The sequence below is a fragment of the Parambassis ranga genome, chromosome 15 (genome assembly GCF_900634625.1).
Source record: "Parambassis ranga chromosome 15, fParRan2.1, whole genome shotgun sequence".
NCBI classification, from domain to species: Eukaryota; Metazoa; Chordata; class Actinopteri; family Ambassidae; genus Parambassis; species Parambassis ranga.
Window position 1 is genome coordinate 18,357,482 of NC_041035.1, and position 26,012 is coordinate 18,383,493.

Genomic DNA, 26,012 nt, shown 5'->3' on the forward strand with positions numbered 1-26,012 from the left:
CTGCGATCGGATAGTTTCAAGAAGTAGAACATCTAAGAAATGTATATAAAATATAAAAAAAGGTGTAGAGCTCCCCTAACAGCTCCGCTGTCTGTTAGGTTTCCAGAAAATGTGTTAAATGACTTCCATGTTAGAAACTTGTTGAATATAGAGTTGTGAATTAAGGTTGGAATAATGGCTCTTAAGTTGAGCCCATTCACTTGAATGCATCTTGACGCCTGTTTTAGACTATATTTTGTATTTAACCTCAGCGATCCTGGTTTGTCTGCTGCTTTGAGTAGACCGTCTGTACGTATGCAGCACCATGCACTTAATTGTTCCCACTCAAACACACATATTTGACTTTATTGTATTCCCCTCAGTCGGACCACTGTGCCACCCACACCTGAGGCCACAGTACTAAACGCAGCTGATTTTATTTTCTTGCCAATCAATCCCCTGGTTAACCTGGCTTTTCTCTTCCCAGAAGCTGAGGGCTCCCCCCGTTGTCCTGTGGTTGTCATAAAGAATAGGGGAAACACATGGTTGATGTGGTGATGGCAAATTTTGGTGCCGTGCCATTTGTTGCCTGCTGCTGCTACCTAGGAAGTTGGGTCATTTAGTATTTGTAGAGGTATTTATTAATCCATTAAAGTATTACCTTGGGACAGAATCTGGATTACTGTCAGCCTGGCTCTGAGCCAGGCGATAGGAGAGATTATGTGTGCATGCACGCTGAATTACCCAGCCAAAATTGCACCATCATTAGATGGTATAAAGTCAAGGGGATGGCTTTGTTTGTTTAAGGATGTATGCATTTCCTGTCATACCATGACTGGAAGAGAGCCAGACCTTATTCCTTCCACAAACAATCATGGTCTCCTGACAGTGTTGAGGGGCATTCTGGCAGTTATTTAGACACATAGACACACACACACACACACACACACACACACACTCACACTTATTGGTCTTAACTGTTGTGCTGAGCCGTGACTCTCAGTTCCTGCACATGTGGCATTCATTTTCAGGAAAACAAATCCTGTTAAATCTGTATTTACTCTTCTTGATGGCCAGGACTTTAACCAAAACACTTGGAAATATATATGGAAAAAACTGAGAAATGGCAATAAAACCCATCAGTAGAAATGGAAGAAATGAATGATGAAATGTAATTTTTTTTGGATGAAATTGTTTGGAAGATGTCTGCAACATGATGCACAATAAAGACACATTCCAAAGAGCCGCCTAAGCGGCATTACAGTTGTCATTCCAGTTACGCTTGTTTTTATTTTTACCCTTTAAGCTTTTCTTTGTAGGTAGGTTTCTGGAACGTCTTTGTGCATTCTGGAAAAAAAAAACGGTGATCAAGTTTAGCAATAAGAAAAGTATTTGGATTGTTTTTCAGCGTTTGGAGTGAAAAAGCGGCACGTTGTCGCTCAAATAAGTACAGCAATTTAGGTAAAGACTACAATGACGAGAGGTCTAAGTAGCAATTAGGCTTAAGCAGATGTGTGTGTTTATATGTACTGTACATGTGTGTAAGTGAAGATACGGCTGTGTGTGTTTTTGAGATGGCTGCTTGCGGTCCTAATCGTACACAGATGAGTGTTTACTATAAGAAAGGGAGAGTTAGAGACAGAGAGATGGACTCCATGTGTTGATGTGGATGAGAACTCTTCAGAAGGCGCCCTGGATGCAACGCACTTTATGGAGCTGTTGTATTAGAGATTGTCTTCACATGTGTGTCCCACTTGCTGTGCAGGTGCCAAATGTGCTGTGTCTACGTTTGTGCAGGTTTGTGTGTCAGCCTTGCAGGTTTTGTATGGGTCTGTTGTTTGTCAGTGAACACAGGGGGAAGTTAACTGTGCTCGGCTCCTGCGCAGCCTCACCCCAGCCGAGCAGGGCTGACACATCAGAAGAGGGCTGCAGTGGTAAAAGAGGAAAGAGGTGCTCAAAGCTGACACCCAGGTATGCATTTGCATACATTGAAAGGCTCACGTGCATAAATATACGCACTTGCATAATCTTTTTACTGCGACTTCAGTTAGGCGTTCTTAGTTCCACAAACACAGCAGCCTGTGTTATAGCATGGCCTCTATAAATGATGTCATCTAATAACTGCAGCTGTTGTTCAGTTGGTAAACCATTTAGTTTTTTTGTGAGTTTAAAAAAATGTTTCAATTGTGCCCCTCAGCAATACTACACATTGGGAGGCTTAGCTGTTGGTAATTTGTTGACGGGCAGAGCAGTAGTCACTGCAGAGGTAGGAGTGGAAAATTACACTTTACTGGCATGGTTACACAGGTGGGGAGCTTGACAAGAATTTTATTCGCATGAGCAAAGATTATTGTCATTACAGTTTCCACATTGGTCATTGAAAAGTGTGAACAAATGTACAAATATACAATAAATGTTTATTAGAAGAATAACATGCAGTGATTTGCCGTCTCATTTTGCTGCCTTGCAGTATCTGTCTTCCAGGGACAGATATGACATTGTATTAAGGGAGATTGTGATTTGAGCAGTTGGATGAGAAGCTGTAATAATACTGGTTCCACATCTGAGCACTTCTGTTCATCCGCCCTTCATCCAGGTGTGAGGTTGTGTTGCATCTTGTTGTAGTATTCAGCACTGCAGGGAGCACGGTTTGTGAGACTTTTATAGCACTCAACAACACCTCTCAGCAACAGCTCTGTGCACTGCTGCCATGCATGTTTTGTTTTTTAAGTTCTTTTGCATGTGAGTTCATCTTACGTTATTTGTCATATATTGCATTTGTGCTCATTTTTTTACGACTGTAACTGAAAAAATACTTTAAGGATTAAGTCATTTTTCTGATGAGAATAAAACCCCAGTGGGCGAGTTTGCACAAACGATTGTTTGCTTCAGGCAAAGGTAAAATAGAAAAGACAGACGACAGAACAAACATTCTTAAACCCTTTTCTGCCGAAAGCATCCCCCATGTTGGAGAACGCTGCACTTCACTGTGTCGCCAACACACATTAAAGCAGTGGAACACACACTCTTTTGGATAACTTCAGGCTGCTGGCGGGATTCTGAGTTGCACGCAAGCCAGCACTGCCCCACCTAAGTGAACCGTGCCTTCAGCAGTCATCACTATTACAAGCCGTACGGCTGTGCACAGACACAATCACTCACTTGCAGACGGAGGATTGTGATGTGCTTGGGGGGGATTTCCAGTAACTCCTGCAGAATCTAGGTCTTAATAACAAGGAAAGATAAATATCACTCTCAGTGCAGGTGGTACAGAGCTGCTACATGCACGAGATTAATCAATCAGTCAAGACTGTAAAGATATAGTCTGATTTCAGATGTCATTACAGAAATCAAATCAGTAAGGCCTTTTAACACACTCATGCTCTTAATGGTGCATCATTTTAAGCTTTGACATGACTCAATTATGATGTTATTATGTGACAATTTACATTTTTGGCACAGTTGTGTTGTCTTAATTTCTCAGCCCTAAAGCTTGTAACTTGCACAAGTCATATTAGGGACCATTGTTTCCTTCTGATACTATTTCAGTATCTGAACTTTGAGTATTGGCTGTTCCCAAATAAAAAAAAAATGATGTCAGAGGAAAAGAAAAGTCATTTACATTTCTACAGTTTGAACCCTCTTCTTTTCATGTTCTTATACAGTTGTCTATACAGCTGGTTGCACTATTCTACTGCTGCCAGATATCAATTCAAATCTGCCAGAAAGAAGAAATTGCTGCTAGTGTAGCATGCTGAGTAATATTTTAGAATGGAAAAACTTCAGAAGACTTGTATGCTCATCAATAACCAATGCAGCATTTTCGATTCTATCAGAGGCATTTCCAACACTTGAAACAATGGAACAACTCTAATTCATATTTAATTGCCCTTATTTAACGACTCCGTGTCAATCCATGTTTATGGTATTTTGTTGCTGATTTATATCCATGTCCTTGCAACACTTTGTTTCCACAGTATGGTATTTGTAGAAAAATGGCTTGTTGAGATGGATTGATGTATTTCTTTGTGAAATATGAACTTGAAGCTGTGTTGTATGTCCGTGTGGGTCAGAATAATTCAGCAAACCAAACACTGTCCATCAGTTCTTCGCTGTGGTCGTTCTGGTTCCCATTATTAATAACGGTTTTGCCCCTAAAATGTGGAAGCTTGGTCCTCCAGCCCTGCAGGTCAGCTCATCCTGTAAACACACCGCTCTCAACACTGCTGCTAAAAAAGGAGCACAGGAAATAGTAGAGAGAATGGAAGCAATATTTAATTTTTCCACACACACACACACACACTCTGTCCCTCAGTAATTGATATCTGGTGTGCGTTACAGTGTGTGTTGAGAGATTTTTTTGATCGCTGCTTATTTTAGTTGTCACCATGTCCCCTCTTGTCTGTGAGTTTCAGTTGATATGGTAAATGTTTTCATTTGTGTAAAGCCAGTCTTCCTTTTTACGCCCCTTAGTAATAAATAGAGGGCCACATTTGATGTGTGACACCTGAGCGAGGAGAAAATGTGGAGGGATAAACTATACAGGACAGCAAAGTAGACATGTATGGTTTTCATTTAGTCTTTTCAAAAGAGCTGGTGACCCAGAGAACTAACTGTTTTTCTCTCCGTTTCCCCTCCTTTGCTTCCCTCCTCAGTTCCGGAGATTTCTCTGTGATTCACCACTAGAGGTATGTATTTCCTTTGGCCTGTTGACAGTTTAATAAAAAACCCTTTTAAATGTCTCATCCATATGTGTTACCTGGAATGATTTGCTCCAACCAGAAAAAGGTCTTCCTGTTGAAAAAATAACAGCATGGAGATAATGTTAATGATGTAGGGGGAAAAAATGAGTTCTTCATCAAACACTCGAAAGGAGGAGTAAATACTAGTCCAGCACGTACCTACTTACCCACCTTTGCTCTGTCTCTGTGAGAGCCCTGCAGCTGGATTGAGTGGGGTTAAGGGATTCGGAAGGGGGTTTTGTTTCATTTTGGAGGGGTTTTAATTTAGCCCCGTCTAAGTGAAAGGGGGTGTTGAGGGAGGGAGACGGTGAAATGTGGTGTCCAGATTGCATTGCAACTGTGTTGAACATAAAGACTTCAGAGCAGTCCTTCCCTCTGCCTTTGACAGGACATACCACTGCTCCTCACTTTGTGTGGTTTGGTACAAATTACATGCTGATGAGGTGGTTTCGTGGGTATCACTTCGGGACCTAGCATATGGCTACTGGCCTATGTAACAAGAAAGAAGTTATTACTTAGGTACCATGGAAAATTTGATGCCAGTTTCTGGTGCATTAACTAATGCAATCTTGGTCATTAGATGTTTTAATATGTCAGATATTGGTGGCATCTGAAACAGGATTCATGGTCAAGCTGTGTTTTTTTTAAGGTCACTGAGTGAGATGTAGGTGCAGCCAGGCATCACTGAGCTCTTGGCAGCCCCAGGGAGCTGCAACCTTCAGAAACACCAGTGGACCTGTTGGGTCAGGACAATTACACCAGCAATTAGACTTAGGATGGGTACTCATAACAGCCACTTTAATGGGATTGAGGTCCAGGAGCACACACAAACTGACTGACACAAACACAGTCACTCTATTTTGCCCTGTGGGCCCCCTCAGGTCTGCACTAATGAACATCATTAGTGTTTATAGGAAACAAGCTTTTATCACCTCGTCAAGGCTGGCGGCCAGGCCAGTTGAATTACACAGTTCTGCACACACACACATATGCATACAGTCACTGTGGCACACTGCCTCACATTTTCTTCCTGTGCCTTCACTGTCCCCTCCTCTCAGGCTGGTTTCAGGGGCCAACTCTTTTCATTACCTCCTCTTACACAACTTGGTTTTATTTCCTTCTCTGATCTCCGTCTTTGTCTCCTCCCGTCTCTCTCTCCAAGTGCTATCCATTTCAGAATTATTATGCATGGATTTCTGCTCTACCTCTGCGTGTTGGCCTCCATCTGTCTCCAATCAGAGTGCTATTAAAATACACACACACAGACACTCACCACATGGACCTGCAAACTGTGATTCGTCAGCTCACATGTAAGCTTGCATTTATATAAATGTATGCAAAGTGCGTATTTTACAAATGTAACTACAGCTAATCAGGACCCAGGTTGTCTACTCGTTTCTGTGTGCCATGTCACCAAAACTTTAAAGGACTGATGCTGAAACTCAGAGGTAATTGACATCATCTGTCAATGATTCTTCTGTTTTTCTCTAATATATTTACAGAAACAGAAATGTAAACACATTTGTGCTGTCTGAGTAACAGTGGCGCAGCAGTGCCTGTGAACAAAATGAGCAGCAGTCATGCAGGTGTTTGCCACTTGATTTTGCTGTAAACTAAATGCACATGCTGGAGAAACATGTCTAAAGGAGCAGCAAGCTGATTTTTAATGGATATTAGATCTAATTCTCTAAAACCCGTTTCTCTGGTTGTCGAAGGCATTTTTAATAAAACAAAAAAATGCACAAGGTGACATACAGTAGTATTAAACACACAGGTGCTGCAAGCAAACAGAGACGTCTTCTAGCTGGATCTAAAATATTGACACTACTCTAAATTATGTACAATCAATGTAGCTGTCCATTACAGCATAAGTTGAGTTCAAGTTCATCATTTTTTTTGCATACTGACAACAGAAGTGGGTCATGAAGTGTGCTTTGCTGCACACACATCCCCCTTGTCCTGTATTTAGGCCATATGAGAGCGATTTGGGGTTGCTGGGGAAGCTCAGGGGTGGTTTGAAGTGTTCCAGGGAATGTTTAGATTGTTGTCACAGTGGCAAGGACGCAACCATTAAGCTGTCGTTTGAGGTGGTGCACAGGTTAAGTTAGACAAGATCAGCCTTGAACACATTATGAGCTGATAAACAAATATACAATCTCAGACAGCCATTACTCCTTTTTTTTCCAACATTCACTTGCATAATTCAAGAGTGTAGAGATGAAGTGGGGTAAGAAAAATCGCCTCATGCTCATTCCTTTTACGTACAACTTCTTAATGACAGAGTGGGGCCTCTGACAAAGCCTCCAGTGTTTCTGGGAGGAACTGGTGCCAAGAAATAACAGGCTGCCTGCTTACACAGACGGACAGTTTACCGGCCGCAGACACACACAGCCACATAGAGTGCAGTGCTTGATCCAGATGTGGTGCCTGTCACCCTTCAACATCCCCAGCTGCCTTCCAAATAAACGTTCATTTCATTCTTGATTTCCTTTTTTTTTGCCTGCCTGCATGTCAGTCAGATCTAAAGCTCTATAAACCCTCATCATCTTGGTCCTATATCATATAGCCTCTGATGTGGGTCAGCACTTAGAAAACTCAACCATGGTTTCTAACCAACTATCCACACACACACATATACATCAATGGACTCTTATATACATATGTCAGACAGGTAATCGAGCCGAGCTGCCTAAGGGCCTGGATAGATCTTTATTTTTTACTACTAGCTCTACTTAAGACAACTGTCAGCTTTGTCGGGTCAGAGAGCTGCAAGGGTGTGTGTATATGTGTATGTGTCTTTTTTTCTGTTTGGTCAGGTTTAATTTGGTCAGAGTGCAGGCCCAGTGGTGGACTGGATTAGAGAGCTAGCTCTTTCAGTGTTGTGATAACTAGCAGCGTCTGTGCTACTTAACTCCGTCCAGATGAATGCTGGTGAAGGAGTCGGATCCTGTTTCTAGTGCTCGGAAGAAAGACACACATACACAAACATAAACCCATACCCTGGCTTAATGTGACTTTTAACCCCAACCCCAAGCCCCCCCCCCCCCCCCCCCCAAATCTTAAGCCTCTGTGATAAATGCAGTCAAGTGACTTGATTGAAAAACCCAGCATGCGGATCTCTGTGAAAAACACAACGTGTGTCAGAAACTTAACTGTTTTATTAATGGGGCAGACTCAAGCATGCGGGTGCGTACCTACACCCACATTCTTTTATGCCACATGGAGAGAACAGACACAGACATATAGGAGAAAGCTTGGCAACACTCCACTACTGCCTGCTGAAATGGATTCTGCTCATGCAGGGTCTTTTTATTAAAAAGTCCTCTCCTGGAGTGTTTCTGTGGCCAGTTCCCCACCACCACCCCTACTCCAGCCCCCAACTCCGCCCTGCTCCAGCTTTCACTCCACATTTGGGAGCCATTAGCAGGCTGAACGTGAGGCTACTGTACACCCCCACACATAATGCGTGAGGCCTGGCAGGGGTTTTAATGTAGGCTATCATACAGGTGTGTGTGTGTAAGACAGAAAAATGATCTGTGCAGGAAAGGAAAATAGTCCTATTAAATACCATATTCTCATTCCACTGTGATTTATATATTTTACATACAAGCTATACTGCACACAAGAGTACTACTATTATTTTGACCAGTGACCACCTTCTCTTGCCTTTCCCCAGGCAGAATATTCTCCAGATGGACCCGAGGTCGGATACGGCTCCTTCCACCAGCAGTACTGGCTGGATGGACGCATTGTGGCGGTGGGAGTGATTGATATCCTGCCAACATGTGTGTCCTCTGTCTACCTGTACTACCACCCAGACTTTGCCTCACTGTCTTTGGGTTCTTACTCTGCACTCAGGTTAGTGTCCAGGGCTCTCTGTTAGTGTGAAAAACTTTTGGTAAATAATTATAATAATTAAACAATCCTCCCTTTTTTGTGAATTAATTCTGCTGACTTTCTGTTTTATGCAGATACATAGTAGAGAGGGCAAAAAACCTGTAGCCTAATCGTAAAAAATTTGTTTGGAAGCATGTTTAAAAAATGTGCCTTATTTGAACTAACATGTCTCATTAGCTTCTTTTTTTCTTGCTTAATGTTTCTTTGATTGCTCTTCCCTGTTCCATCCTCTCATATTTGCCCTCTGCTTAACCTGCTCCCTCTCTGACCCTCTTGAGTTTTATCTCTAGAACGGTATACTATGCTATAAGTGCCATAATACTTCAGGTCAGGAAAAATACCTCTTTCTTCACACTTGATTGGATGAGGCAGTGCTCTGTTTGTGGTTCAGCTGACGACAGTTCTTTCTTCCAAGATGAAATAAGAGCGACAAGAGAAACACACACACACAGGCATACATTTCTGGCGTTTCCTGTAAAATGTAACCCAATAATGTGAGAAAGGCTTTTTAAAATATTTCTACACAGATGTGGGAGGCTGGGTGATCCCTGCTTCAAAGCTGGTGTGTACAGGTGTTAGAATGTGAGTTGTAAGTCTTTATACATATGTGTATGTGAAATCATGCACTAAATCACCTCGACAGGCTCCGCTCGTATAGAAGGAAACACCCTGGTCATCCTAAGCACACACAGTCCCCCATCAGTTATTATTTTAAGAGTCTCCAAGAGTAACAGAGTGCTCTGTGTATGGAGGAGGCCTTGGACAAAGGAGCCAGCAGGACTGAAATCCTCCCACTTGTTTACAGACACCAGAGCCCAGGCCTTTGATCAGGTCTGGACACTCCTTAGTCTACTTTGGCCTGTCTGTCTGACTTGGTCCAAACCATACCATACAGAACCCATGTGGAAGCCCCGTCTCACCAAAGTCCTTTAATGCAAATATTTATCACATGCATCAGTGTTCCTTCACAAGAGCCATGTTTAAGTGCACTCAGGCTTTTAAGAAAACTCAATGGGAGCCATGATTTTCTGGACATGTTTGTCCAATTATTATTTAGAAAAACATGTGGTATTTGAATTATTATATTATGTTACCACTGAAATTAAATACATATGTTACAGGAAGTATGAAAACACAAAAATAAGTGCAGTGCTGTGTATAATCTGTTTCTGCATCCTGGTGCATATATACATGCCATTCAACAGTAGAAACAGGAGAGGGGGATGTTGAGAAAGTTCTTGCAGGAGTGCAGCATGCTTCTGCCACAGGCCCGGAGGACAGTGGGAACAGGAGAAGAAAAGAGGCACATAATGAGGTGCCTGGGGCACTGTGTGTTGGAAACACAGCTGGTGTCCAACCTGGATCACTTTCTTAGGGGGATGTCCTGATTAAGTTAAGTTGCACCTCATCCTGAACTGAAATGTTCTGTTTATGAATGAGGCAACTGATTCTTTATGCCTGAGGGGAAAATTGGAAATGTACATGTATTTTGTATATTGATCCATTTGAAAAGTTTTGCTGTGATGAAGCAAACTAAGTAGCCTATTATAAATGGATTGTGTTTAGAAAACTTCTGTAATGGCCTAATCTGGCTAATATCTGGCTAATCAACACTGTTGTAGCATTTGTTTAATGAAATTTCCACATGCATACTGTATGCACCTCGTGGTATGCACCATTATTGTGTCTCGGTGTGTGTATGTGTGTGCACATCAGTATGAGGGAAGCCGTGCAGGAGCAAAGGGCTTGATAATTGGCTTGTGCTGGAGTGTCAGATGGTTGAAGAGGGGATAATGGTGGACTCAAGCTGCTGCCATGGGGGTGGAGGTGGGGGTGTGAAGGCCTCAAGTGAAGGGGGGGGGGGGGGGGGGTACCATGGCTTTTTGTGAATGGGCCCCTCGCCTCTCTTGACCCCCCTCCCCCAATTCAGGCCTGTTGGGCCCTTTTGTGGTGAGGGGATGGGAACCCAGGAACCTGGCAGCAAGCGGGTGACCTTCTAGCACCTCGCTCTACTTGCCTCTCTTCTCCATCCCTTTCTCTTTCTTGACCCTCCTCTTTTATATTCTCCTCCTGCTCGCTCTCTCCCCGTTTCTCCCCCCTTCCCTCACTCGGCTTGCTTTGTCCCATCTCTTATTTTTCAGTGCATCTATTTTATTTTAAGGCCTCTTTCTCTGTCTCTTAAGTATTGTAAGAAAGGGAATTCTCCCCCTTCATTTAGGCGAATGAAACACCGGAGCGGTGGAAGGAAGAGCGAAACAAAAAGGAAGAAAAAAGAGGAGCTGGAATTTAGTTATGGAATAGTGAAGGAAGCTCAGGGAAAGGGGAAAATAGGCTTTCAGTAAAAGGATGCAATTAAGGACGAAACTATTGGGTAAAAATAAAGCAGTCAAGACATTTACTGTATTTGAAGAAGGTATATAAATCCTCCAAGTTCTAAATCTTTATTTTACATGCTCTCCTCCTCCCCCCCTCCCTTTTCAGCACCTTCTTTTCTGCCTGAGGGCTCTATGCCGATAGAGAGAAGGCAGTTGTTTTTGTGTAATGACATGAGACCAAGAAAAGCTGCCTTTTTTAGTGTGGGTGTTTACTTCCTCAGCTTGGGCACTTCTATAGTCAGAGCTGCTAGATCCAGTGTTATTCTTAAGGCCCTCATTTGTATGCAGTTGATCATCTAACCTGTGAAACAAACACAATTTGTGTTAGTTGGTGTACACATAGATATTTCAAGAAATAATGAATGAGTTCTTAATAACTTTAATTTGTTCTCAATACTCCCAACACCTCCTGTGACTTAATTATTCGGCTGTCTGTTATGCAGACGCAAAAGCGCATGCGCATACATTTACTACTTAGTATCAGCTGCTATGATTAGAAGACTTCTGTAGTGATGCAATTTGTTTAACTGAGTGAAGAAGAGAAATCGGAAGCAGCAGCTGAACTTTTTTTTCCTCTCTAAAAAGGTGCATTTGTGTTTTTTTTCTTCCACAACAGGGAGATTGCTTTCACCAGGCAGCTGCAGAAACAGTCCCCCAAGCTGTCCTACTACTACCTGGGCTTTTACATTCACTCCTGTCCCAAGATGCGCTATAAGGTATGCTAAAAATGGTGTTAGTAAGCTCAAAGGTATTATTATGTGATGCCCAGATGGGTTGTTGGATGATTTCAACAAATTCCAGTTGCACCAATGATACTTCTCATCCTGTTGGACTAGGGGGTACAACAGATGCCACAGTGATTCCTCAGTGGTACAAGGTGATATTATGCAAGGGTAATCTCTCCTACAGACAAACTGCAATAAAATTAAAAGTTCTGTGTTTTTGCTCTTTATTATTAAACTCAGTTATGTTGCATTATTTTTTATCAATTTATTCCACTAAAGCTGCACACTTCAGTCATCATTTTGCATTAGGTCTCTGTGAACATGAGGTGTCCTCTTCCCTGTCCTTTACTTCACCACATTTCATATTTGTTATACAGAAGTTCAGTTCACCTGTTTTATGGGCATGTTGGGATAAAATGTGCTTGTTGCTCTCCCACGCTCTTTTTTTTTGCATTTCCTTCCCTCTTCTTCCATCTGTGTTTTACCTTCCCTAAAATCTCGATCGCTCAGGCCACTGACCAGAATGGTTTGTTCCCCTGATTTCTTATTCAGTACACTTTCTATTACTTTAATGTTCCAGTACATTCATACATGCAACACCGTCCTCTCATGTTTGCGTCTTGTTCCGTTTCTTGCTCGTTCCCAGGATAGTAGCACATATCAATGATGCTTTTAAGCTAAGATGAAAAACAGTATTAAGTCCAAACAGCTGATTCATGCGCTCGGTGTTGAGTGAATGCCAGTGCAGACGTAAACAGTGTCTGTGAGAAATCATAGTAGGGAAATCCAGGTAATGAAAGGAGGACAAGGCTGCTGAAGACATTAAAGGTTGAGAGGGAGTTCACATTGGTGACAGCAACTGTAATTTAGCAGCAAGAAGTCAGTGGCATACATCCACATTTCTGTATACTTATATATGTTTGTGAGCCACATCGCACAAACATGCTCACTTTCTCACCACTTATAGATCTATAGCTTTGAGTTAATGGGGAAAGAAGGCAGTCTTTCCAAGTCCATTAATTTGGCCAAGATTTACCATTCATTCTCTCTTTATTTCATTCTTCTACTAATTCCTCTATTTCTCTGTCATTTCATTCAGATGTTCCCAGAGCTTGTTCTTGCCCATGGGAGACTGATGTCTTGTTGAGGATTATGGCAATGTGCCACATCTTTTTATCCATCTACATCTTGCTTTGGATTGTGCCTTGCCCAATTTCTCTGTTTGGGAGTCTGTGTATGGAATGCACGTGAGTGTGTTGCTCTATTTATGTGTGTGTGTGTGTGTTGAATCTTGATCACAATGTTTGTCTGAGAACTCTGTTACCACAGCACCTAACCCCTCCTCACACTGGTATTTACTACCCCAACCCCCATATCTGCTCTTGTGTGTGTGCCATTGCAGCGTCTTGTTCACAACCTCCCCACTTCTTCCTATTTTACCCTTGGGGAGGAACACAGAACAAGGGTGAGAAGGTTGCCCAGTTCCCACCTTTGGGATCTCACACTCCCACAGAAACACACCCGCGCTCAAACTTACTCACAGCACATGCACACTGTCTCTCTCTCTCTATTGTCTGATTTGCATATGAGCCTAACTAATTCATTAATGCACTGACAAACTGAGGAACTGTTCAAGCTGCTACAACAGGGAGCCCCAAACCCTGCTGTTATTGTGTAGACTTTGTACTGGTTTCTGGTTCTCAGTCCTGCTTATTGCCTCTATATGGACGAAAACACCAGCACTTGAGCCCTGCTGGACACCACTCTAAATCCACGAGCAGCACTCCTTATCCCCATCATACCCATATCACCCCCTCCTCTCTCTTTGCCACTTCTTTCAGGAACTTTCTGTACCCATCTCACACATTTAAGAAGCCTTCTTTTGCCCTTTTTTTGCAGTATGTTTTTTGGATATGTGGTTATATAGATAAATAAAAAAAGTGCTTAAAATGGTTGTGAGGGCTTTAATTGCTCATTGCATCATTTAATTATCCAACAACTTTTAGTGTTTGGCTGGTCTTTTGACAAAAGGGAACCATCATCAAGTTAAAAGGAGGATAATTTAAAGCAGTGGTTCCTAAACCTTTTCTGTATGCCCCCCTTATATAGATAGGAATATATTCAAGCCTGCTCACAGTCCCTACAGTTCTGATCGGCCTCTTTCAAGTTAGTGTCAATGACTTTGAGCTGTTTAGTTGTGGTGGCTCTGTGCTGGTAACTTGTCACCTGAAATGCAAATCCTCTCTCAAACTCTGATGTATGTCACCAGTAAACAGTTTTCATGCATCTTGTACCTTTCTTGAACCATCATTACGTTGCTCCCCTGTGTCCCCACAATAGTGTTGTTTGACAGAAGAATTGCCTTTAACTTGCTGGCTGTTGCTTCATCAATCGTAGTTAAATCCATATCTATAGCAGAGGGAAGTATTCACTCCTTGGCTGTATAGTGTGTGGTTGTTTACATTGAGCAATTCTGTAGGCAGCTGTAATCGAGGCAAGTTGATGCAGCCTTCATATATCAAGCCTTTTCTGCACTACAGTTTATGAGGTTTTTTGGCTTAGGAAAGCCTTTTTTTATGGAGGCCCTGTGTAGTGTTCAGAGACATATTGCTGTTCTTGAAACTATTAGTCAAATGGCAGACTTTGTTGAGCCTCTACCTGAGCTGCTGTTTTATCATTCCTCATGTCCTCACAAAACAGTGTCAGGGATTTAGTTGTGTAAGGCTTTGAGTCTATTTTGGAGTATTGTGTTGTTCCCAGGTGGTAGGAGAGGTCACATCTTTGCAGGCCCAGGGTACCAGCTCCATGTGTGTGATCAGTTGAAAGCTTCTGTACACTGCCAAAAGCTGGACATGGTCCTGTAGAGCAGCCTTAAAGGATCCTAGAAGACTTGGAGTCCATCCAGAAACAGGGGGGGGCTGCCTGGCCAGTGTCAGACCTTTTTTTGTTCTGCAAGCTGGGACTCGGTGTCCCACAGAGTCTTGCTGGTTTGGCTGGCGAGTTCAGAACTTGACGTGACATCCTGCCCCTGGCTCTGGTCCCTGGTCCTTCAGCCCTCCCTTGCCCTCTCCAGCCCTCTGATGTTGAGCTGTAGAGAGCAGAAGGTGAAGCTGTTGGAGGCTAAATGAGACCAAAGGTCTTGGCCCCTCCGTCACTCTTTCTTTTTCATGATGTCTCTCATGTTTTTAAGACTGACAGTCATATGAATTATCTATTACTTCTTGTGACTTTAGACCAACACATATTTCCTTGGAACTTGTTTGGATGAATTATATGTGAACAAACACTAAATGCGCACAGCAGACTTTAGAATGTGACATTAGTGCACACATATTTCACCATGTTTTTATAAAAACAAGTCTGTGTACTGAGTAACATCCTCATTTTACAGCAGAACTGTATATGTATGTCTTGATAATTTACAGATTTTCCGAACAATGTATGGAGCACAGCACATCAGGATGTCTGTCTGGTGTCTGTTAAAACCATAGATGAATTTTCTCTCTGTATTCCTTTGTCACTTCAATAACTGCACCATCCAGCTTTAGCAGCTCACAAAATGGACTTTCTTTTTATAAATTTCCTCTTCATCTTTTGGCCAGAACAAAGAGTAGAGCCATTCCGCATTGTAGTGTTTTTCCATTTCATTGCAGAGGTGTGTGTATGTCTGTGCACTTGTCTAAGTTACTTCTAAGTACTGAATAAGCAGACTTTGATGATAACAAATGAGGCGTTCACCCATTTGGCTTTACCCATCTAGTACCTGGTCTTAACATTTCGAGCGCTGTTCAAGAGGGGCACACATGCCCATACACACACACACACACACATGCACTCACAGAATATACACACAGAAACAATACCCAGTTATACCCGCTTGCTGAGGGAGTTACATGAAGAGGCTCTTATTCTTGTTATTATTGTTCGCAGTGAAAGAATGTCTTGCTCTGAACCCAGGAAACCATTAAATTTTCCACAGAGAAGAAGAAAGTAAGTGAGTAAAATAAGTGAAAAGAGGAGGAAGAGGACAGATGGAGTGAAAAAAAGGAGTGACAAACTGTGCCAAATGAGAAAAGGAGGTGAGATGAAAAGGATTATTCGTTCCCCGGCGGTACTTCACTGACTTTTAAAGAGCCCTTTTGCAGCAGCTGCACCTCCGTTCTCTTTCAACCCAACTCCTCCTTACTCACAAACAACAAACACTGTCAGAGAGCCGGTCAGTTCTCTAGCAACAGCAAGCGGTTTTCCACATGGCCAAAGCTTTTAAATTCACTGGACCTGAAATTAATCCATCCAGGTGTCAGCCACTATGTGGAAGAGTATGTCAGGATTCGATTGATGAAGCAATTGGATGTTGTTTTCAGTCTGCTGCTGCTATGCTAATGTTTGCCTTAATCAGTGTGTGTGTGTGTGTCTGTGTATGTCTGTGTGATTGTGTGTGTGCCCCCAGGCTTTTCTGTCACCTGCTGCATAAGCTTAGTTCTTGTGACATCAATTAGACATGACAAAGTGCCTGCCAAGTCAGCCATGTACACCAGGCTTCATTTTCTCAGGACATACACACCTGCACACAACACTTAAAAAAAACACAAACAGTGTTATATACAATATGTTTATGTTGAATGTATACATTTATAATTATTGTGGTGTTAATCATAACCAGAAGTGTATATTAATGTAATGAATCTGCTCTCACAGCAGTGTGCCTCCTCTGCAGGTACGCAGTGGCAGGTTATAACAAGCTAAAAGCCTTCAAGCCATAGCTATCAGGACTCTGCATGCATGTTATTTTCACTCAAGGGGCCCAGAGCAGACAGTATGTTATGTGTACGTGTGTGACCTCACATTCTGCGTGTCACTTGGTGAACATCTGGGCAGATTAAGAGTGACAGTGAATGAATTTGAGGCATCTAGGAAGAAGGTGTTTACCACAGAGGCCTTTATTCCTGTATACCAGGCTACAGATTCTTTTTTTTTTTAGGAAGCATTGGATTTGTTCATGAGGGCATTGCTTTTTTTATGTATTTTTGTGTTTATTTTTGTTGTGCTCCTTGGCATAAACATTATACTTCTTGGACAGATTTTGATGAAAGTTTACAGTGAGGAGCAGTGTTTATGTGGAACTGTAGAGTTAAGGCTCACAGATGCTGCAGGTCCAGGCACGGTGCAGCCAGCCTCCTTTTTTGTGTGTGTTTCTGGTTTTCTTTCAGCAACTGTACAAAAAAATCAGCGACCATGCTGGTTAGATGAAAGAGCGATAGAGAGACAGCAGGAGGGGACCTTACCGGAAAGAATTACCTTACTGGTAAAAATATAGTAGTACATTTTTTTCATGTAGTCTTAACAGACAAAGGTGAATTTTGTTTTTGTGGTAGCAGCTGCAGCTACATTTAGACTGCAGGCAAAAGTAGCTCAAATCAGAATGTCTCTGTGCCTACGTGACTTGGATGTGTTTCTTTAATAACAGTGTGAGCACCAAACACCAAAACGTACACATGATCTGGACTTTTGTTGTCTGTGAAAACCACCTGTCAAACTAAGCTATGAGTCCAGTAGTCTAAATTTGAGACTGTTGGATATACAGGTGTATTTTTTTGCTGGCAGCTTCACTTTGTCAGTCATACTGGGGCTTTGAGTGACCATAGGCTGACTTTTGTTCACAATTCAAAGCTGGCAGGAGTCAAACATCTCAAAAAAAGCCATAATCGAAACTAAAATCTTGCTTATAATTGAGCTGCTGACTATGTCTTCTTCTTAATGACAGCAGATGCAGGTCAGTTCAGGTCCTGTTTGTTTTTTTTAGCCCTTTCTTTGTTTTGGCCTGTGCTCCTCTTAGATGAAGCAGTGTTCTCTTGGGTTTGTAGAAGGCATGCCAGTAGCAACACGTTCCTGCAAATCCTTATGTTAAAAACTTTTGCCCATCAAAATAAGATCCAACCCAACCAGGCCCATGTTCACCCTCTCTGTGAAATTTATAAGCTAAAGCCCTTTTTTGTGCCTTCCAGCTCGCTCCCCTCCCCCCGTCCTAAATTGGAACCTTTCTGACAGAAACAGCGTTGTTTGATTTAGCTCGACAGGAGACCACCAACAGTGCACCTCTCAGCAGAAACATTTGTTTAAAGTTTTTGATAACTTCTCTTTTATGCCTCATCATCTCTTTCCCCCCTTCTGTCCTGCCATGATTGTGTTTTTAACAAATCATTAACAGGTTACAGCCTGGTTTGAGGGCAGCCTCTGCCTGGCACCCCCTAGGAGGAGTGCTGACAGGGTGAGGGACTTGTGAAGCAGAGTTCAAGGGGTCAGGTCAAAAGATTCAGTCTTTTTGCTGGTAGTAAGACAGAGCTGGGGGGAAAGTGGGTGGCAGGAGGGTTTCAGCTGGGGGCAGGTCTGAAGGTCACAAGGGCAAAAATGAGAGTTTAGAGATGGTGTCACGCTGAGCAGATCCAGAGCCCTCTAGCTGCCAGCCTGAGGTGTTTGCCTTGCCATTAACTTCACCACTATTTATTTTCAAACCTGCTGCAGCTGCGCCGCTTTGTCTGAAACGCCTCGTTTCTTCTTGGCAAGGGAATGCACACAGATCTTTGATAAGCACTACTGGACAGAATGAGCCGCTCTCATAAATGCAGTTAGACGTGAGGACTTAGTGTGTGGGTGGAGGCCTTGGGTTTGGTCTTCCACCTAGAAGTTTGAGGTGGGGTTTAAGACCAAGATTAGGGACTGTGGCTCTGACTGCAAGTCAGTAGGCTGTGGTCTGTGTCAGACAGGCATAACAACTTGCCTGCCCATAAAGACCTGAGGAGATAAAGAGATAAAAGTGCCCAGTCTGTGAGCTGATGCCCATAAAAGCGCTGCCATTGGTTCTCAGGGCTTCGTCGAAATGCGATCCTGTAAAAATATTTTCTCCTCATTAACCTGTCATCCGTGGAGCCGTGACGCATAGCCAGGCGAGGGAGTGCAGGGACAAAGTGGGGTGGGTGGAAGGAATTGTGAGGGTTGTCTTAAGGGGCCCAAGGGGGAGACTTACCAGCCTGGATGCTTTATTTGAAGGTTGTCTTGTGGTAATGTGTTGAGTAGGTTGAAAAGGCCTTGGCGGGCCCCAAGTGTTTAAACAGCAGCAGTTAGCGTAAATCTCCCCCAAACGCAGACACCAGACATCCTCGCACACTGACACACACACACACAAATGGACAAATGCCTATGTATATATTGTCACAGACTATGGTGAAAGTATGCCTGTATGGGCCACTGTTCTGAAACGCAGCTTGTTTGGACATGTCTTTCAGTGGTGCTGTTCATTCAGCCCGCTTGGATTTTAGTGTTATTTTTCTAGCTGCATGTGTGTTTCTGCGAGTCGCGCTGTTTACGTGTGTCCGTCAGCAGCCAGAGGCCCCCCGAGCCTTGCCGCCTTGTTGGGGCTGAATGTATGTGTGTCAACAGTCTTGGATCATAGAGGGGGTGTATTGTGAGAGCTATATGTTTGGGAGAGAGTATGGATGTAGGGATCAGACCCTGTGTTTATTGGTTTTTTTGACCAAGATTGGTTGAGTGTGACCCTGGGTCAGAGTGCTGGCCTGGGCCAGCCTGGGTTATGTCTGGCCGGCTCTGGGTCACACTAGGCCTCTTTGTATACCCTCCAAGCTCAGGCCTGGGTGACAGCCAGCTGAATAAAGTACTGCGAAGAGCCTACAGATGTGACATGTTGACCGTATTTGTCTGTTTGGGTCAAATGCCCATTTTCCTTCTCAGAGTGCTTGACCAATATGTAATCTTAAGATAATGCCCCATTCACTATTGTTTTCATGCTTGACCTACTATATTATATAAAACAGGCTCCTTTTTGTTTTGCATGTTATTTTTGGATAATGAATCTTTTGCCAGAGCCAGACAGAGCAAGGTCTAACTTTAGTGACCTCATCTACTCTGTGACCACTCTTACATCACACTCTTGGAGCCACTCTGTCTCATGCTGAGGTAGGTGTTCAGTTGACGAACAGATTACTGTATAACTCAAAAGCTTTTTCCTGTACTGATAGCGTTAACAAGTAGAGACTCATTGAAACTGCATTCAGAGACCTGTGTGCACACAACCATACAGTGATACCTCAGCAGGGGAAGGGTGCGTGAAAACTCAACAGGAGATATGAGCAGGAAATCAGCAGCAGATGTGGGTGTAAAGAAATGCAGATGGAGGCAGGGAAACCCTCTTACTTAGGACACTAAGTCCACCTCCTGTCTCTTTGGTCTGGCAAGCCTGAAAGAGGATCACTTTGAACCATGACACTGCTGTAAAGCACAGCATGATCTCATCCTTAAAAAGTCTCCCTCTGATGCAACATGTGATACCTAAGCATCTTATGATATTAGGACCGAACGATTCCAGTAAAATCCACTTTACTGTTTGTAAAAGTCTAAAAACCGTATCCAGACTTTTAATACAGCAGATGCATCTTAATGTTAGTTCTGTTTTCTCAGCTCCTGGTTGTTGGTCTTTTGTGTCTCCACATTACTCACAGCAAACTCATATGCCTGCATGTATTCTAGTCGGACTAGAGGGAAGAAAAGAAACAGAAGGTAAAAGAGGTGTAGATTTTCATGAGGATTCCTTGGCTGCAGCGAGGCACTCCATTTATGGGTCTGATTAATTGCTTTTCATATAAATCATAGGTACAGGCTTGGGGCATAACTCCCTATCTTGAAATGTGTCAGAAACCAAGACAGAAATGGGGGAAAAGGGTGCACAATAAAGGTGACAGTGTTATAAAGTTTACTCTGCTGGACACCTGCTATCTGAATGTATGTGAAGTGTGTGTGGCCTGAAAAGAATGAGTGATGCTGTGTCAGAGAGGAGCTTTAAGTGATAATAGATCTGCAGAGTATTGTGTAACTGTGTGTCAAACCCTGGAGAGATATGTGTTTATTTAGTTTAGATGATTGAGGCTGTGTAATTGTTTACTCTGGGGCAGCTTGTTATTCAAATGAGGTTGAGTAATTTTCCTCTCTGCCTCGTTAAAGTTCAGTTCATTGGGAAACCTGCACTGTGGCAGATTGCTTTCCTATAAACAATGACCCCTGCACAGTCATTAACAAACATACTGCAAAACAACAGATTGAAATGACAGTGGGGGCTGTTCTCTCACTGAAATACACTTTCCAGTCTGTTGGCCGTGTGGTTGTTATTGAATGCACCTCTTAAATTCTCAACTCATCTTTCAGTTTTTTCTTTTGTCTCCATTCCTTCCTTTTCTATCTCTTTTCTTGCCTTGGCTTTCAACCTTTCTGTCAGTGCTGGGCCCCCCTTTCCTGGCACGCAGAGTGCTCATATCACTTCCCTCAGCTCTCCTCTGTCCATGTCTCAGTGACGTTAAATACCATCCCTTCACTCATCTGCACCTAATTTTCTTTCGGCCCCTCCCCGTCTCACTCATATCTCCATTTCATTCCTCACACCTCCGATGGCAGCCAAGTCTGTCCGCTAAAGTTTGTACATGTTTCCCCTTTTCACCACTAGTTTTGTCATCCTCCATGTCTCTGTCGACCTCTCCTAAACAAGCCTTTCATAGATCGTCAGTCATCTGCATCACTTCCATATCCGCCTCAACATGTGAGCATGGAATCGAAAGATGGAGGAATGTTGATGGATTGTTTATGTGGGAGGTTTTAAACACTTACATAGGAAGGAACAGAGACTCTGGGAAGAAGAGGATGAAATAATAAAAAAAAAACCTCTGGAAAGCTTCAGTCTCGACTCCTGTGGCCATCTGTCAAGAAAAGAACACACACACATCACATGGTGTTCTGGCCATTTCCAGTTTCACTGTCACTTCCTGTGACCACTTGCTGAGCTAAGAGCCACTCAGGATCATGGATTTGTAGAAATGGGCCATTTCTCTGCCAGCTATTAGATTAGTTGTTACACTCAGCAGCCAGTCTTCTTTCTCAAGAATCCAAGTTTCAGGAAAACTTCACTGCATTCTCTGCTGCTATAAGTAACTGTTATGTAAAGAGATGGATATTGTGTGTGAGCTGATGCAAAAGCAGAAAACATTGGACTGAACACCAGCCAAGGAAGCTGCGGGGGTAGCCGTGAATTACAGGGCCTCGAAGCCAACCTGGAGAAGGAAAAATAAGAGGGGAAGATAAAGAAAGTCCGCGGTGAGCTCAGTCTTCACATTGAGGCCAATAAAGAAGCAAAGATGACAGATAGGAGGTGGCAAACCAAACTTTTCTTTTTCTTCTTTCTTCGTTTCTCCCTCTTTTGTCCAAACCACTAATAGCTGTGTCTTCTCATCCTCTTCATCCTTCCTCCTTTTCAAGGGGAGAGTTGAGGAATTGTGCCTGCGCCATGACCAGACTGTCTCATTTTGGTTGGACAGACCTCTCTTTCTGAAATTGCAACGGCTGGATATATCATTTTGCCACATAATATATGCCTGCTTTGTTTCTATTACACCCACTAAATTCAGGCGCAGACACACAACAAATCTCATGTTTGCATTTTTCTGTCTCCTTTCACAGCTCAGTTTCTGCACATCCACGTTCAGTTGTTGAGCTGCTGTCGGGCGCAGAAACCTGTAGCAGGAAATATGTGTGCCCCGGTGTGTTTTCTGCTGCTAGGCAGGTGTGTGTTCTGCATAAGAGAGGTGTGCCTCGGTGTGGTGTTGAAGGAGTCTATAGAGGTGAGGCAGAGTGTGAGAGTGTCAAGCTAATTGTGCTGACAGTTGTGGAAGGTTGCTGGTTGTTGGGACTTGGAGAGCATCCGATGAGTGTCCATTGCAACTTTGGATGCTTGGCATTCCATCACGATCCATCTGTTAGCAGAAGCACTTAAAGCACATATGTGTCATGTGTTGCAGTATAAATTCTTCTCTTTGAGTTGCTATTGGCTCGTTCATTTGAAAAACTTAAGAATAAAACGTTTTTGTTAGTAGGTTGATGAGCTGATAAGGACCCACTTTCAAGAAACGGCACCACAAATTTGTTTAATTTGGCATCCTGCATATGAAAACATTCAGTATATTTTCCATATAGATCCAGTGATGGTTCGGTCATGGCCTGAGTGGTTGTTTAACAGTGCTTAAAGTGCTGGTATTTCCTTTGTCTTGCTTATTTTGAGTTCTTTAGGACGGCTGTGTTTTTAATCATTCAGCCCTTTTTGGCTTTAGCTGTGTATAAAGTGTGTTCCTGAAATGCTGGAGTCTTTGTCCTACAGTTTAATGTCATATAAATATTGTTGTGTGTGCTGAGGCAGTGCAGCAGGCGCCGGCTTGTTTACAGAGCTTTCTCAGCAGTTTGTATTTGTTTGGAGCCATGTGATAGAACGCAGGTCCCTGATAATGGAGGCCCCTTTTTGTTGCTCCTCCTCCTCCTTCTTTCTGTTCATTCAACCTCTTACTCATTTTTTTCTATGCCTTGCAGCTGTTTTTGTTCTGCTTGGTTTACTTTCCATCCAAAATGTTAGGTCAAATGCAGACTTGTACCCGTTTCAGAAACACACATTACAATGTCCTGGCGTGTTTACATTTCCTGCTCTACATTGTAGACAACATAACACTCCCGACACAGAGAGGCAGAGCTCAAACAAAGAAAACTTGACAGAGTAGTTTGATCCAGGTCTCACCCCTTAACCTGACCCTGAGCTCAGTTTGCATCTTGTCAAACTTTTGTAGGGTTACAAATAGGATGACAGGTTAAAGTGGTGCCAAACTATTATCTATTTCTTGTGTTTTTAAAATGTCAGAAAATAGTTCATAATGCTCAAGATGAAATTGTTAAATTACATGTTTGTCTCACAAACAATTAAATGTCTGTTTGTCTGTCTGTTTTCAGGGGCAGTACCGGCCTTCAGACCTCTTGTGCCCAGAAACCTATGTCTGGGTACCAATCGAGCGATGCCTACCACATCTCGACAATGCCCGCTACGCCCGTTTAAACCAGGATCCTGATGCAGGTACAGCTGCTCTTAGCCTAGTTTCCATTTTTGACTATAAAAGGATTTAGTTGCATACATTTTTTGCTATTATAAAAATACACAGGTCTTGTGTTTCTAAGTTCATTGTACACATTTTTGTCGGGACAAACCCATAAACTTTGCATTCGATCTGACTCGAGTTTAACTTTTAGTGCACAGAGCTCCTTTACAATGAACAGAGCAGAGCCAAGATCATCATTAGATGTTGTAGTTGTCATTAGATGAATAGTAATCACACACAGAAGAACTGGCAGATGCCCATTGCCTTGTCTGGTGAGATGAGTGATCACGGCCATTGAGTTTGTTTCATAAGGGTTTAAAACTTTTAACAGAAGCTTATAAATAACTTTCTGCTTAGGCACACAGGGACTTAAATGTTTTCTGTTCACCTCAATTATTAACATTATCCACTTTCCTGTGAGGATGTTTATGCAGTTTTAATTCAGTTTGACACAGACCCATCAGTATGGCACTTCTTAGATGCAGAATAATGTTTGTGCCACTCCAAAATAAGGTTAACTGGACACTACATTACAGAAATTATAATAGACGATGGCATGCATACATGCACATGCTGTGGATGTGGCTGGAGCTCACAGAGGCCTGCCATCTCCTGTTTACTCTTCCTCATTAATCTGCATCATCAAACAGGCACCAGACAGGAAAAAGCCACTGATCAAGTGTAATAGGAGATGGGAGAGGACAAGAATTTGATTGTCAGTTAAGCTTGGACTGATAAGAGAGGGGGGGGGTATAGGAGAGTAGATGGCAGGGAAGATGGGGGCTGTGATAAAAGTGTTTTTATAGTGAAGGGAAGTAAAAGTGAGAGAGACTGGTGACCTGATGCTTGCTAGTAGGAGCGAGAGAGAGTAGTATAATAAAATGGAGGTTGAAGTCATATGGAGGGGGAGGGAAGGATATATGAATGAGGGGAGACAGACTTTGTTGTAGTGAGGTCATGCTTGTGCTCGGTGCCATTTAGAAAGGCAAAAATCAGCAGAGTTTTGACAAACAAGTTGACTGGCATCCATGCACCTTCTCCTGCCATAATTCAGGTCACACTGAGGTAAAGTTCGCAGGCACTGAGTTCACCATCTGTAAAGATTCTAAGTCTCAACATGTGTCTTAAGGATATATGGATTCTACACTCATTCCCGATGTACTGGCCGGCTTTAGTTGTTGACTCAAGTGGTGAAAGCACCACACCCAAAAGAAATAAGGGCATTTAAAACACCATTAGTAGTCTGGTTATTTACAGCTTTGCCATTAACAGCTTTGGAAGTGGTAGGTCTGACATTTTCTTGTCAATCTTACCACTAATCCCTGAGTAGGCACAAATTCCTGAGGACAAAGTAGAGGTCTCAGATTTTGGCTATTCTCACTGTGGTCAGTGTATGTTTGTGTGTCTGTGGTTCTTGGGGTGCCTCCATTCCTGCCTGTACTGTTGATCTTGGACATGGCTGGGCATTATTTCAGGCCTCGCTGTCCAAACGCAGTGTCATTACATTTCAGTGCTCGCTGTCATGATGGCTAACTCTCAGGTCTGCTGCCAAGCTGTGTGGTTGTACTGTGGCGAAAGAGGGTCACTGGCAGCGGTGGTGTGGAGGTTTCTGTGCTATTCAGAAATGCATCCAGTGGTCAGTCAGTCGCCAGGTCAGCCTGCCCTGTGTCGTTGTCAGTTTAGCACCATGGTACACTCTTGAGGCTTGTGGCCCTGTCCTAATTGGCAGTTTGTCCCTGTGTGGCTTGTTTTTGGCCTATAAAGACATGTTGCAATTTGCTTTTAAGTACTGGGAGGCCCTGACTGTGTGTAATGTTTTTGGTATCTCCAGTATTTGTGATTGTGCTGGTTCCTTTTCTCTGATCTGTATATGAAAAAAAAGATATTTAGGGCCCGAGCACGAAACGTGCGAGAGCCCTATTGAAACCCTAGGGATTATTATTTTCTTTTTTTCTGCCTGCCCGCCTGGGCCTGTTTTGAGTAGGATTATGAAACTCAGCACACATATGTATCACCCCAAGACGCACAAAAAAGTCTCTTGGACCCCCCCCTACAAACCCAACAGGAAGTCCGCCATTTTGAAATATATGTTCATTTTTGGCGATTTGTGACCCTGCTACCAAACTTTTCACGCCTCGCATACTTTATCCAATTGAGCTGAAATTCACTGTGTCCACTCAGGACACCATAGGGAATAGACGCATTCCAAAACTCTTTCAAAAGTCTTACAGTGTGGCCTCAAAGTTGACCATTCGCCATTACAAACTCGCTCTGCCGTACCACCAACATACTTCATGCAATGTGGACAAAACCTTACAGTACTGC

General features: G+C 42.9%; 1 protein-coding gene across 3 annotated transcripts in view; it reads left to right on the forward strand.

The window, feature by feature from the left end:
* ate1 (arginyltransferase 1) overlaps nt 1–26,012 on the forward strand; it is a 41,523-nt gene that overhangs the window by 11,353 nt on the left and 4,158 nt on the right. For all 3 annotated transcript variants that reach the window (XM_028423631.1, XM_028423632.1, XM_028423633.1), the window contains 4 exons: nt 4,635–4,667; nt 8,398–8,579; nt 11,610–11,709; nt 23,545–23,665. In XM_028423631.1, the coding sequence (XP_028279432.1) occupies nt 4,635–4,667; nt 8,398–8,579; nt 11,610–11,709; nt 23,545–23,665 (436 nt within the window). The remainder of the gene's footprint in view (nt 1–4,634; nt 4,668–8,397; nt 8,580–11,609; nt 11,710–23,544; nt 23,666–26,012) is intronic.